The sequence below is a fragment of the Acinonyx jubatus genome, chromosome A2 (assembly GCF_027475565.1).
Source record: "Acinonyx jubatus isolate Ajub_Pintada_27869175 chromosome A2, VMU_Ajub_asm_v1.0, whole genome shotgun sequence".
NCBI classification, from domain to species: domain Eukaryota; kingdom Metazoa; phylum Chordata; class Mammalia; order Carnivora; family Felidae; genus Acinonyx; species Acinonyx jubatus.
The window spans coordinates 128,047,563-128,062,445 of NC_069383.1; the positions used below are offsets into that span (position 1 = coordinate 128,047,563).

General features: G+C 42.0%; 1 protein-coding gene and 1 long non-coding RNA gene across 13 annotated transcripts in view; one reads left to right on the plus strand and one right to left on the minus strand.

The window, feature by feature from the left end:
• The window catches only part of FOXP1 (forkhead box P1), a 591,936-nt gene that overhangs the window by 339,952 nt on the left and 237,101 nt on the right, over nt 1-14,883 (plus strand). For 9 of the 12 annotated variants that reach the window (XM_053219058.1, XM_027042471.2, XM_053219069.1 and 6 more), the window contains one exon: nt 14,683-14,879. In XM_053219058.1, the coding sequence (XP_053075033.1) occupies nt 14,694-14,879 (186 nt within the window). In that variant the 5' untranslated portion in view covers nt 14,683-14,693. Of the gene's footprint in view, nt 1-4,282; nt 5,555-14,682; nt 14,880-14,883 lie in introns of those variants that run through there. The other 3 variants (XM_053219062.1, XM_053219066.1, XM_053219061.1) reach the window with 2 other exon arrangements.
• On the minus strand, nt 6,511-14,641 carry LOC113594624 (uncharacterized). Its single transcript, XR_008297044.1, has 2 exons — nt 14,464-14,641; nt 6,511-7,146 (listed from the first exon to the last, which is right to left on the minus strand). It is a non-coding gene; the product is annotated as an uncharacterized LOC113594624 (long non-coding RNA).

The window sequence follows — 14,883 nt, forward strand, 5'->3', positions numbered from 1 at the left end:
CCTCTACCTATTCTGGGCACCTTAGGTTCTCCGCTTCTTACTGGCTTGTCTGTGACAGTTTCTTCTTAAATATCCCTCTGGTCAACACTTCCTCCTAGGTCTTGAGAAATAGGTACAGAGCTTTTTACTAGGTAGAGTAGGGGGTCCAAGGTCTAGGTGCTTCTCATGACCATTTGATAGCCACATTGTTAGAAGGGGCCTCTCAGAGTTGTGATTACTTACCACCGAGCACTCTGATGTCCAGCCCCACCTATGCTTTGTCACCAGCCTCTGGCTGTCTCACAGTGTCTGGGTTTGACCCTTGCTAACTGTAGGATGATGCCTACATTCTTGACTTAAGGCTGACTGATTCTCCATGCTGCCCAGCGATTCACACCAAATCTATTCAAAAATCTTCGTGCCTGATTGGAGCCTACTTCTCATTCATCATGTAGCACAATGTCACCATTTTTGTGTGTATGCAACATTTGAAGATTTGTGTATGTTGTGTTCTAATTGTGTAGTCATAAAAATGGAAGGGGAACTTTTGAAAAGATTTATTTTAGTTCCGTATTTTGAAAAACTCTTTCAAATACTCTTTCCTTTATAGTATTCAGCTGTGCTAAATGTTCTTGAAGGGTGGTTTAATGAGATGAGGACTTACAAGTTAAGGCCATCATTATATTATTGAAATAATACTGAAAGTAAATTGGCAGATACCTGTAGCTTGTCCTGAAGTCACTTATTTGAAGAGCTTGCTTTAGTTCTCTCTACATGGACAGACAAGGCACAGGAATTATAGATGATGAATAAGGAATATACCACTGATGGAAGTTCCTTAAAGCACACGATGCGTTTTCACATCTTTTCTTTTTACATTAGGTTTTCTCCCTTTCATTTATATTTTTCATTTGTTTGGGAATGTTATTTTGCTTTTAATTCTGTAAACTGTATGCCTATGCCTTTGGATTAATCAGTCTCCCAAAGGCAGTGATTAAAAGTGCACAGATGTGGGAAACCACAAATACAAAAGACAGCTTACATCTCACTCCTCTTTTATATATATAAATTATTCCCATTTTGTAATACCTTAGCATCATGGTCATTGTTCCCATCAAAAATACTGTATTTTGTGAAATGATACAATTATGAGGCATTTCCCATTATGTAGACACCATGTCTTTAAATTACAGCAATTTCTTAAGATTTTAAGGCAAAATGAGCTCTTAGAAGTGTGATTAATAGCAGGGAATGAGGCTAATGCTGGGTCATCAGTGGCACTCCATTACAAAAAACGTTGGGCTAATAAAAGCATCCATCTTTTTGACCAATAAAGCATTTGAGTGATATGCTTATAGTTTTTATCATCTAGTAGTTACTGGGTGCTGAGTAAACTTGGAACCTGCATTGTAGAAAGGCGGCTCTGTGGAAGTGGCTGAAGAACCTCTCCCTGGTGGTGTGCGAAAAGGCAGGCGTGGGAGGGAGGCTCATGTTGGAGCTGCCAGTTGGATCTTTATCGTGTCTTCTACAGGCTTCATACCCATGGCCCAGGAGCTCCGTTCGCTTTGGGGACGAGAATAGAGAGAGAGAGTCTAGCCAGTTGATTCTGTATTTCTCTAGCAGCGTGTGGATACACAGTAGGCCCTCTGCAAGTGCTTAGAAAACCGTGCTCTGGAGTCAGGGATATAGCCTGGTCCTCAGAGGGGCCTCTTACGTCTCCTCTTGCCCAATTCCCCAGTCCATAAGCTTGCACCACTCACTGGTATATTGGAAGAGGATTCTTAGGTGGTTCATAAATCATTCACCGGTTCTCATTATTGCGATTTGATGTTGAAGCAATTCCATTTTCAGTCTGTTTTAATCCTTCCGATAAAGCCAAGGAGAAAGTTTCCATTTGGTACTAGTATGTCTTTAATCTCTCTCTTCCAGTTGTAAGCTCATTATTGAACAAAGAAAGAACATGGTTCCTGCTCAGAGCCTTTGTGGGCAGCAGGATCTAGCTAGAATTTAATAACATTGGTTGGGTTGTGTTACATTTGTTGTAAAGTCTTTCTCTCCTGTAAAGGGATACATACTGGCTTTCTCTTTGACGAAGTGATACAAAGGTTCCTCTGCGATAGATTTGTATGTTTGTCAAAAGTGAATTTGAAAAATAGCATTGGTGGAGGGAGAGAAGTGGCAGAAATAATGGTGGCAAAGGAAGAAATGAACGCTTGAGCCTTGGAAACTGGCTCAAGTGTCCTTTCAGATGACATGACCCCTCCAAGAATCTCAGAATTTGTAAGGCTTTCCTCCCAGAGAAGATGTGTGGGAGAGAACAAATCATCCCTTACCAATCTTGGGTCTACCCAGAGTTTCCCTGGGATTGTTTTCAGGTTTTGCAACAGTTGATCAAACAGGTTACTTTAAAAGGCCTCTTAATAAATGGATTCTTTCACTTACAATTATTTTCTTTTATTTTGTAAATAAGGCTTAGGAAACGTGGGCTCTGTGGGGAACAAAATAAGTAAACTGGGCACATGCCTCTAAAACTGAAGGTGCATTAGGATGTTTACCACCTCAACTGAGGCAGAGGAAAAGGCACACTGTTTATCTTGTTGTTAGTAAGGAAACAGTAAAACCGTTTTTGAACACGGACGAGTCCTCATTTGGGTAATGATCATGTGCCCCGGTTTAGCTTGATTTTCAAAACTCCAGGGCTCAGTCATGATTGGCCTTTATCAAGCGACATGGTTACAACTCTTTGGATTTCCTTTTGGAATTGTAAACCCTCTTTGTAATCCTTCACTGGTAGTCTAGTTCATCCAGGCTTTAGGAAAAGAAAATAAAAATGAAGGTCAAGAGAACTCCAGGAAAAGTAGTGTGCAATAGAGATGGGGAATAAGGATTGCACTCACAGCATTCTGCTTTTCCTTCTTCAATTCTTTCTCTCTCGAGTTTTACTGGAGCGGCAGACAAGGCGCTTCACTTTTCTTTGTCTCCTGATCATCTAGGCCGTGTGCAGAGAGCAGTAAGCCTGGAATTTGAGAACATGCAGTTCCCAAAGCATTTGAGGAAGAGTCTTGGTGTTAGCTGTTCCTGCAGCCAGACTGGTTTCATCATCCAGAGTGGAGCAAGGCTGGATTTCCTTCTCTAGGGCAGTGGGGACAGCTCGAGCCCCAGAGGGCTTTCTAGGGCAGGAAAGGGAGAGGTCCCAGTGTCCCTTCCTTGTGTCCACACAGTGGTAACAGGCTCATCCACACACGAGCCTGAGAAATTCCCTCCTGCTTGGGCACAGAGCGCTCGTTGGACATTTCTCCTCCAGTTCTTTATCGAGGCTTCGGGGGCTGCTGCGGTTTGGGGAAAGGAGACTGTCAGCAGGGAGAGGGACTTGGGAGACAAACCACAGCACAAGACAAAACACAAAAGAAAGTGATGTTAGGGTGGCAGAACAAAGACTGGATTATAGAGCCAGGAGATGGGAGAACAGGAGCAGCTAGGGAAGGTGAAGAAAGAAGTTCATAGCCGGGCTGGGTGGTGGGCATCAGGGGTGGGCAAAGGGACCACTACAATTCTGTTACACTTTTTAGACAGAGCTGGAAATTCCAGCATGCTGATGCTTAATAATGTCACTGCCACCATACTCTGAGGTATGTCTTTAGTTTTGACTAAAGTATGACTTTAGTATGTCCTTTTCAAATTTTGCTTTGGATATCCAGCAGTGTTTTACTGTACTTTGGGCTAACATAACACAGAATTTTAAAAAGTTAATTAACTTAAAAGAAATGTAAGCTATAAATTATCAAACTGGTTTTCACTGTGTTTTTGCTTATTAAATATTAAGTACACAGATTTTTAAAAACTTAATTAACTTACAATAAATGTAAGATACAAATTACCAAACTGATTTTCACTATGTTTTTGCTTATTAACTATTAAGTAGTGGAGAGATGTCATTCACACGTATCACAATTAAGTAGTTTAGAAACGTTAGAGAATCTGTAGATTAAAAACAATACTTTAATTGCAAATTGTACATCTAAATACAGTCTCTCCAATAAAACAGGATAGCTTTCTTATAACATAGAGCAAGCTGTTTTACACGTTCTTACACATGAAGCGAATTTTTGAAGATGAAACAATTCTTCATAACACTTCTGTTAGTGGAGACATTGAACTTATTCACTCTTTCGAAGCCTCAGATTTCTTTGATGAGCTGACACACTGAACTCCTGAGTGGCTCTATGTAACATCAACTGATTCATTTATTTATGTCATGTTTTTTAAGAGCACAATCATACCCTGAGACAGTTTGATCGTTTCATCGTAGTTGAGAAACATCTATTCGTGTGTGGATCCAGTGCACTTAAAGGTATTTTGGAACGAGAAACTTGGGCGGAAGGAACATTTGGGCTTTCCTTCTAGGTAAAACATTCAAGATCCCCATCAGTGTTTCACCCGTATATTTCATTGATAAAAGAAGATGAGCCCAGGAGATGAATGTATAGTTACTCAAGCATGAAAACATTCCAGTCTTTTAAAGCTGTGACCAAATCCAATCCTTAGGAGTTTAAACCATGTGGGTGCTTTATTTTTATCTACGAGGCAGGAAGTAAAAAGGCATTGACTGAGCTCTGTTTGCTTCATCTGGGGGTAATTTTCTTAAAGGGGGCCATGATTTTTTTTGTTTTGTTTTTTTGAGTAATGTCGCCAGTAAAGAGTTAACCGGATTTCACTTGATTCACTCTGGCTTATGTGATGATGAGTAATGCGAGGTTGGTAACAGCAAATTGTTGTTTATAAGCAAACATGGCATTGTGCAAACAAGCAGGCCTGGTCTCCAACTGGTTTGATTTCATGGTGGTCAGCAGCTGATCTGTGTAACATACAACCTTTCTGCCTCTCTAAATGTCAGAAGAATGACTGTTTGTTTATCTTGCCTTCTTTGCAGCTGTTTACTCTGTAATGCATTTACCTCGACCTTGATTCCCAAAGAGTGGCCCCTTTCTCCTCCCTAGCCCTGTTTACATTAGTCCTGCCCCTGGTGTCACCTATGAAATCTGTTGATTATTCCACCTGGTTAATGTTAAATTACTCTTGTAAGATGATGTGTTTGTTCATAAACACAAATGCTGGGCCCCTTGTTTACTGTACCCATGGCAGCAATCGTTATTAAACAAATATTGCTTTGTTTGCGGGGTGCGAGCAGTGGTTTATCCTGCAAGGTCTGTTTAAAAAACACACACACATTTAAAAAAAAAAACTTAAATAGTAGAATTTTGATAAAGAAAGAAAAAGGGGAACTTGTCCCTGGAATGTGGTTGAAACAGACTTAGGTTTGCTTTTCTTATCTTTTGCTTGGATGAAGGGGCTGGAGAGATTAGCAAGTTGTTTGGTTTTTCTAAGAGATTTCCTTAGTGTAATGATATCTATGCAGTTGTTTGCTTTTTTCAGAAGGGAGAGAGCTCTCCTGAAAGGCCACTAGCTTAGTAATAGAACATCAGATGGCTACAAAACTCTTTGTGGAGCAAACAAGGACTTAGAAGGTGTAGGAGAAAAAGTCTAGTGCTATGAACAAGGCAGTCACCTTCCAAAGGTACAATCCTTGGATTTTGTGTTCTTGTGTGCGTGCGTTGGGTGTTGTTGTGTGGGCTCCATGGGATCCTGTGTGATGTGTGTACTCGCTCAAGTTTGAAACGGGGAGATTAACTTTGAGGTTAACGTATTGTGAATAAATTCTCTGTGATACATACAAGCGGAGACATCCATACAATTAATACACCTGATAATGTTTTTACAAGCCAGTGTTTTAATTTTTTACCTGTTATTCTCACCTGTCTCATTTTAAAATGACTTTTATGCATTCTCTCATTTGTGGTTAAGTAAAGGAGACATTGTGTCTCCTTGCTCAGCCCGATGTGTGTGACTGTTGTCCCTTGGTCACTAGGAGTCACATTAGACAATACCAAACATTAGCCTGTCCTTTGTCATGTTTTGCAAACAGCAGAGAAAACAGCTGACATCATCTTTGTTTTTTGTTTTTTTTTAAATTCTTGTTTGTTGCTGTTTCTGAATTTGTGTTGTGTTTCAATACTAGGCAGGGCCTGCTGGCATTTGCCATAAATTACAAGGATAAACCACGGAGTGGGTTGAGGGTGGAGGCTGGGGGTAATGACCTTCAACATATTGTGGTCTTTTATATCAGGAGAAAGCCTGTTAATCTATCTGTAAGAGCAAGTTTCGGGGGGAAGTACGTATATGCATACTGAAGTTTTTGAAGGATAAAATTGAGTAATTGTCCCTTGCACGCAGTGGAGAAATGGAAGCACTGACTTCTGAAGACCTGCATTCACTGAACGGCCGTGATGCTCTGAACATATTGTTCGCTCTGGCCGCTAGAGCGGCTAGGGGCTGGAGGCAAAGGCAGGAGATGCGTGAAGTGTCTCATTGCGCCCACCAGTCATTAATTGATGTTAATTAATATACTGCCCCCGCGTATATGAAACTGTATAAAATATGGAAATGAAAAAAAATAATAATAATACTCTGACCTGGTGGTTGGCCACTTTATTCCACCGGGCTATGTGTGACAGTTCAGCTGTTTGAATGTTCGAAACGATTCAAGTTTGGCCGGCCGTGTTCATTCTCAAACTTCAACTCTGGTTCTGTCACAATGCATTTTCATTGAGCTCCCTAGAACACCTGGCCCCGTCGTACCCTAAGCTGCAGAGGCTCCCTTGTGACCAAGCCAGCAGCCTAGCACAGGATTGGCAAAGCTCCTTTTTGGTCTCTGTTTCATTATTTGAGTCCGTCTGGATTAATATGCCCGGGAGTGGGTGTGCCTTCTCCTTTGTACTTCTGTTTCCTAGAGCGGCTCCTTTCTAACCTCCTTGGTTTGCCCACAGTTGCTGTGATTACAGCACTTAAAGTCTCGTCCACCAGGAGGGAAGGGAAACAAGACCCACGGTAGCTGACATTCTGAAAATATAAATTGGACGTTTGTAACTTTTACAGGGGTGGGTGTCTTTATCTGCACTTATTGATGACTTACAAAGACTCTAACAGTTCGATTAACACAGTCTGTGAGAGACCCACACACTTCCTCTGAACAGGTTGCTGCCTCGGGTTTGGAATTCAGGAATTCCTTTTCTTGGGAAATGCAGAATCTTCTGTCTTTACGTCGAAAGCCTGGTAGAGAAGGGAAATCATGTTTTTGTTAGGAACATTATTTTATTACCACCCTATTCCTCTAACTCTGTTGTGAGTCATGCATTACAGGGAAAATTAAACATCCTGCTCGCCACCTTTTTCCAGTCCAGCTGAATTGAATATTAACTCTCGACCGTGGCTTTGCGTGGAGTTTTTCGTTGATTGATGATCTTTAAATTTTCAACGATTGGGACCATCCTCCTTCCATTGTGACTTAAAATGATTTAATGGCTTAAGTTAGTTTCTGAGTTTCAGAAATCCAAAATGATTAGACTTTCCAAAGGAGGTACAGCACTTAGAGTATTTTAAAAGTAGGAACATAAAGGTGGAGGCCAGCACAAGCTCTTGATTTCATTTGATTGGGAGGTCGGACTTGGAGTTTTCTCCAATGTCATTCAGCCATTTGCCTAAAAACTCAGCAGTTATGTATTTAAATCCCTACCCCAGTGGTCCCCCGTATCCACGGTTTTGCTTTCTGTGGATTCAGTTACCGGTGGTCAGCTGGTGTTAGGAGGCAGATGATCCTCCTTCCGAGGTACTGTCAGAAGGATGTGTCACAACGCCTAGGTCAGACACCTCACTTCAGCTCATCATGTAGGCATTTTATCATCTCATGTCATCGCGAGAAGGAGAAGGGTGAGTACAGTACAATAAGATATTTTGAGAGAGACCACATTCACATAGCTTTTATTAGTTTATAACATTATAATTATTCTAGTCTCTTATTTATTATTGTGAACCTCTTCCTGTGCCTGATTTCTAAGTTAAATGCTATCATAGGTATGTAGGTATATATAGAAGAGAACATAGTGTATAATAGAGTTTGGTACTATCTATCCATTGGGGGTCTCAGGACGTGTCCCCCATGGATAATGGGAGCTACCGTATATATAAGGTATACCTGAAAATATAGTTGAAAATGAAGGTTTTTTTAAAAAAAAAAAGTTGTTAACAAAATGGAGGTGGAGAGGCCAGGAAGGGGATCGTTTTACTCCGAATGCCTCTTCATCCATTTACTTGGTAAATACAGGGCACTTCCAAAATACACAGAGAAGTGGGGCTCACCTGGGGCTCGTGTTTTACCCGAAGTGGGGCACGAGCTCACCCGATGAGGGGCTCAAACTCACGAACCGTGAGATCATGACCTGAGTTGAAGTCAGATCTGTAACTCCTGAGCCACCCAGGCACCCTTTGACTGATAAATACAAACTAGTCCCTAGCTCTTTTTTGTTCTCCTCCTTTGAACTATAAAGGTAAGAATGCTACCATATTGCATTATTAACAGTGAGCCCATTTTTCTTCCCAGACTTCTCGCCCAACTGAGCACCTGTAGCCCTGGGCTCTCCCCCTCTGACTCTCTGAGGTGTATTCAGGGCATCCTTGCCTATACCCACTCCTTTTCCCACAGCAAGCCCCGCATTTCCTTTAGGAAATGCTCCTTTAGGACACATGTACCGGGGCTTCGTGGGAGGAGTGCTCCTGGAGCGGTTTCTTTCTCTGTTGAGACATCCAGCCTGACACTTCCATGGTATCCTCAGCCTGAAGGATTCCAATTTTGCCCTCAACTCGCATATGGCTATATAAGTAGCCTTTATTTTCTTTTAAGACGCGTTTTTGACTATTTCGTTGCTCCTGAACTCTTTCTTCCTGAGCGCTAAGTGAAATTCTAGATTTTTAAAGATAGATCTAGATATTTCCAGTGCACGATAAAGTTGATAATACATAAATCATTTTTAACAACAGGTAATATGCATAATTTATGGCGTTACAGTGCTATCTTTTTGATATTTATGATGGATAATGCTCAGTTTTTGCCCTCATATTACTGCTTTAAATTATGCCACAAGAAAATTAATGAGAAAGTAGATTTATGGGTTTCATTTGTTTGTCAATTCGGAAATTAATTGGGTGTTAATTTTAGCCGTCCCTCATCAGAGCAGGACTTGAGTATGCGTACATTACTTTGCATTCATTGTAGCTTACCTCCCATTTACTGTGGGTCACTAGCTTTGCACACATTAAAATAGCCCTCCGGCTCATTCCCTTGATTACTTTTTGAACTGCCATGCATTAGAAAATTTACGCCTTTCTGTTATAATTATGAAAATTTGGTATTGGAAGATAGTGCTTTCCTAACCCAAGGCGGCACACTGACTTCTCTTCCTAAACTTGACCCTTGGATAGTCTTTCCGTGAAATTGGGGCCCCTGCCAGTGGGGGCAGTGGATAGACGGACAGTAGTGTCTGAAGTGTTCGTTCACAACTTGTGGGAGTGATCTCAGTGAGAAATTAACCAGCTGGTGTTACTTTTTTCTCTTATTTCATTCTTCCTCCCCCCCCCCCTTTTTTTCCCTTCGAGAATATGCTATGAAATCCTCACTTAGGGATAACAAGTCTGCATCTTGGGGCCAGTTGTGGCCCTTCCATCCTGCCCTTTCTTCACCTTCTTCCGTAATCCTTCCACCAGTCTTTCTTCTTCTCTGTGCCTCATGCTAGGAAACATAAAGCCTCCATTCGACTTTCCTCAGGGTTGCTCTCTGCTCTTGAGTCCCTAGTTTGAATGGGAGGATTCAAAATCTTGCAAGAGGATTGAGAGGAAGGCGCTGGGTTAGTGTCCTGCCACCTTGCTCTTTGCCGGCTGCTGGGGAAGAAGTCCCTCAGCTGCACCTTGCTCTTTAAAACTCCTTTATGTGTATTATGTTGCCAGGTAAACCATTTGCACATTGAAAGGGAACGGTTCATTTACCCGATGAGACCCAGAAGTAAATGTATGCGTTATATCTTCATATAGACAAGTTTTTCTTCTTTTCTGATGGCATGAACGTGATGATCAGTATGGATTTTGCATCATCATGATGCAACATCAGTACTTCTTTTAGAACTAGAGCTTAGACTCACTCCCGCCTTTATTCTTGTCCATTCTGCAAACCCTGCACGGAGTCTAACCGATGATGTTCAGTGATTCCAAATTACAGAAATTCACACCGTCTCTCCATTCTTAGAGTTACTGTCTTCCTCCTTCCCTCCTTCTCATCCCTCAGTCTGTCCCTCCTTCCTTCTCACTTCTCCTCCTTCCCCTTCTCTGTCCCTCCCTCCCCAAGCCCCTTCCTCTCTTCATTTCCCCCTCTTCCTTTCCGGGAGCTTCTCTTAGCTCTTCAAACGCATTTCGTTTTCCTTCTTTCATGGCACATGATGAACAATGAGAAAGAGGATCTTTCCTTTCGGATAGGAGGAGAACCACGTCATCTCTGGCATCATTTTCCTAAAAAGTGATTTCACCATTAACTTCTCTTCTCTTCCCCCCATAGAAGTAGAAATACATTTTACAAAACTATGTTTAGTTTAATTTACACATCCTTTCATGAACAGACCAAGTTCTTTAAGGGCATTTATTCTGCTTCATATAAATAATTGATCAGCCGAGTTAATTTACTTCTGCCTGACTTGGTCAACCTTAATTAACTGCCCTGGAATCGAGACTGAACTTTTTGTTAGCTTAAAATCTTTCACAAGCATATGATAACAAGGGCTTTGTTTTCCCTAAATTTTCAGCATCAACACTGTAACCAAGGAAATAATCATAATAATAAAGCATTGCTTTAATTTACTATAAATACATTGGCCTGGACCTTATGAATTTTCCAGAATACTTCCAGAGTATGCTCTGTTGGCAACGACAATAAATAAGCATGCTAAACTCTGTTCTTACCCCTTTCTGCATGTTCCTTCAGCACAAAAATCTGTCTTTTGAAATCAGTAGCTCTGTCATGTTTCCAGGCAAGACACGAAGTGGCCATTCTGGCCGCTCAAGCTTTCTGACATCCATATGATTGCAGCATCAGCCTGCTTAGGGTTGTGGTGAATGGATCCTATGTGACTTAAACAGACCCAGCTCATTCAGAGGAAGCCAGAGGAGGATTTGTCTTTGCGTCTGGAGGGGCTTGTTGGTGGCTACGGGGTGGTCGTGTCTTCGAGGTACATGACTTCATGTCCATGCACTTGGGATGATTGTGGGTCATTTCTTGTTCTCGATTCGCTGTGGAGCAAAGCAGTTCGTTGGGCACAGGGAGTCCCAGAGGGAAGTGGAGGTTATACAGACCGAGGGTCTGTGACAGGTTCCCTCTAAGAAAAGAGGGTTCGGCCTTAGAGAACATACACGCCTCTCCTATACGTTGACCTGCTTTCAGATGTGATGCTCAAATTGTAAAACTCAATAGAAGAAGACAAATAACGTTGTTTGCTAAAGAATGCTGACACTTTCATCTTGGTATTTTAATGCTTTTCTGTGTCCACCTGCCAGCTTCCTACTGTCTTTGTGGGGATTAGTTTTCTTTTCATCGATTTACTAATTCACGGCCCTGCACAGGAGTTTGCAAACGGGGAATTCTCTGGCACTTATCGAATGGACAAATTCATGTCTGGAATGGGAAATTATTATGGCTGCATCTTTTCCTTGACCCGCTGAGCTTTAGTTTTCTTATCTGTAAAATGGGGATAAACTTCACCTGCCTTTTCCTCCCTGATGGACTCGTTATGATTTGAAAAGTACCTCAGAGAGCCTTGTAGTTTGTGAAGTGCTGTACAGACATAAAGCCTTATTAAATGGCTTGGAACATTCCATAGAAAGAAGTATTGCCAGCCCAGATATTGTTAGAAATGTTCTTAGACATCGACACTCCTAATTTTTCACATGTGCTTTTCAAAAAGCTGTTTTCTCCTGATTGGTGTGGGAGATTATGGGAAATTTTAAATCTTGCAACCTACATACTACTGTTAGCACTTGACTAATTAAGGACATCCTCAGACCAAAATAATCCTTTATGCAATTTCGGTCCCAATGCCTGCACTCTCACAGACCCGATTTGCAAGCCAAGTTGCTTGGCACGATGCCTGCAAAACTTCTCCTGGAGGACTTGGCAGTCTTCTTAGAACTGCGTAGAGCAAAACCTTCTCATCAAATTGTGGATTGGAGATTGTTCTTAATCCACCCACCACCACGGTGTCAAACCAAGGAAACAGAAGCAGGGCCAGTCTCTTAGACACCTGTTCTGAGGTCAGGCGTCCCGATGGCCACAGGCTTTGAAAGCAGTCTTCTTCCTGTATCTCTGCTCCCCGGGGACCTGACATCTAAATGGGGCTAAATATGCCCCATTTTCTGAGGGCAGGTGGAGATTTTATAGTAAGCAGTGTTTTTGTCTTTTGTCTTTGACTCCCTATTCCCTGATATGAAATGTACAGGCCTTGCAGAAAGTTAAAAAAAAAGTTTCTGTTTTTTCTTTAGGTATGCTTGTGACATACCCTAAGAATTCAGTGAATTTCCTTGTTAACTACTGTTAAGACCACCATTTTCTCCCTTAAATACCTAACCACTGTCTTTTCCTTTGTTTCTATACAAATGGGCATGTTTGTGAAACAGAAACTGAAACATTGGAGGGGGTACAAAAAAAAATCCTCGCTGTGACAAATTAATTCCTTTTTTGGCAACGAACAAGGTGCTCGCACGCCCGGTTCTTATATCTTAGAGAAACTTTTATTTGTATTTTTGATAGATTTTATACTCTACGGACAGTAAGGATATGAATGCACTCATTAAAGGACTCTCATTACTGGAAAGTCTGATCTAAGGAGAAGAGAGTGAATCAGCTGTTGCTTCTGACTTTGTTTCCCACCTGTTAACAAAAAATGCCATTCTTAATCCCCCTCAGGACTGAATTAACTTTAAAAAATAAGTCCTCTGGGTTTATGAAGTTTGTACTCAAGTTGGATCATACCACGCACTGAAAGGAAATGAAGAAAGATGTCAGTTTTTCTGCTTTTAATTTTTCATTAGATTTTCATGGAAGTCTATAGAAAAGGGATTTAACCCAACCTCTGGCAAGAGGGCAGCCTCCTGTAAAGATGTCCCAGGTATTTTAATTTCCCTGTTGTCACCTATTTCATGTGGAGGGGAGGAGTCTGTAACGCTGGTTAATAATATTGTCTTTCCATGATGCAAAAATATTTGCGTTGGAAGTTTTCAGCCCTTTTATCCGAGGTTGGTATTTCACATTAAAGTTTTAATATTCAGACATTTCTCAGCTCTGATGTTTGAACTGTCAAGCCCTTTAGTGACTGTTGTTTTTCCTGTTCCAAGTCCTAGTCTCTGAATTTGGAGTACGACCCTGCCATTTCCATTGTTTGCTCCCCACTGCACCTCAGCTTTAGGAAAAGACATGGTTAGGAACTTTGACACCAGACTGAACTTGTTTAAATCTTGATTGCACCATAGCTAGCTGAGATTTATGCTGGGCAAATGAAAATAGTTCTCAGGGAGCCCTAGTTTTCTCATGTGAAAACTAGAGATACCAGTTGCATTCAGAAGGAAATTGGTGAATATACATAAATCAGCTGCAGGAGGGCTTGGTCCAACACTGGTGATCAATAGATGGTAATAATTGGTACTAGTAAATATTATTCTGTATCTTTTGTCATCATCAGACGCCTTTGCTGAGAGCTGAATTGGCTGCCTAGGAGAATGGTTTTGTACCTAGAGAGTAACTGGGCAGAATGTGGACTGTATTTGCATGCAGTTGATATCCTCTGGGTACTTACACCTTGTACTATATATATATATATATATGGTGTTATATATATATATGTGCTTTTTATTAGACATTTTGTACTTTCAAATTCAGACTTTTCTTTTCCTGGCCTGCCTAGGCCAGATTTTCTCCAAAGTAAATATAAGAAGGCCCAGACCTTTCAGGCCTTAAAACCAAACTCTAGAGGTTAGTAATCCAGCATGAGAAACACCTAACTTTGAATGGGATTTCTTAGGACAATTTTAACCATAGGACAATGATCAGAGTCTGAATTTATTTGGCTTCTGAAAAGTGGGGATTTTTTTCTCCCTCAACGTGGACTATCTTACTGGAATGGCCCATTTTGAAGACTTTTCAGTACTTGAATGATTCCGAGGAGTACGAATCTTTAAATGTTCTTCCGCTTTTGACCCCTAAGGGTTTTCAGCTCGAATTACCTCGGGGGGGGGGGGGGGGGGGGGGCCCTCCCGGGGGTGTGTGTCAAGTCTTGATAGACTGAAGTTGGAGAAGATTCCTCCAGGAGTGTGGCATCCCCCCACAGAGCCCGCACGTAGTAAAATTTAACGTTACACCTAATATGCTGCGTAGAACGACTTTCTGGTTTTTGAGCAAAACATCGAGATACAGTCACAGAAATTTAACCATAAATCCTGAATTCACCCAGAATTCTTCCCCCCCCCACCAAGGGGAAAAAGCCAATTTAAAGGACCGCTTACAACTAAAACTTGAAGTTGGCCTGACACCTCCGTCCCCCCAAACCAGGGGACTCAGCCGCTGGCAGGGCCACACCGAGTGAAAGAAAATGACAACTGTTTACGGAGTTTGGCAGCGTGGAAGGAAGGCAGGGCCCTTCCCCTGGTGCACAACAACTGTTTTAACAGCTGCTTTTTTCTTTCTCCCCCGCCCCCCCCCCCTCCCGAAAATCCCTCTCTCAGGTTTTTGAGTCATGATGCAAGAATCTGGGACTGAGACAAAAAGTAACGGTTCAGCCATCCAGAACGGGTCAAGCGGCGGCAACCACCTGCTCCCGTGCGCCGGGCTTCGCGAGGGGCGGTCCAACGGGGAGACGACGGCCGCGGACGCGGGGGCGGCCGACCTCGCGCACGTGCAGCAGCAGCAGCAGCAGCAGCAGGTAC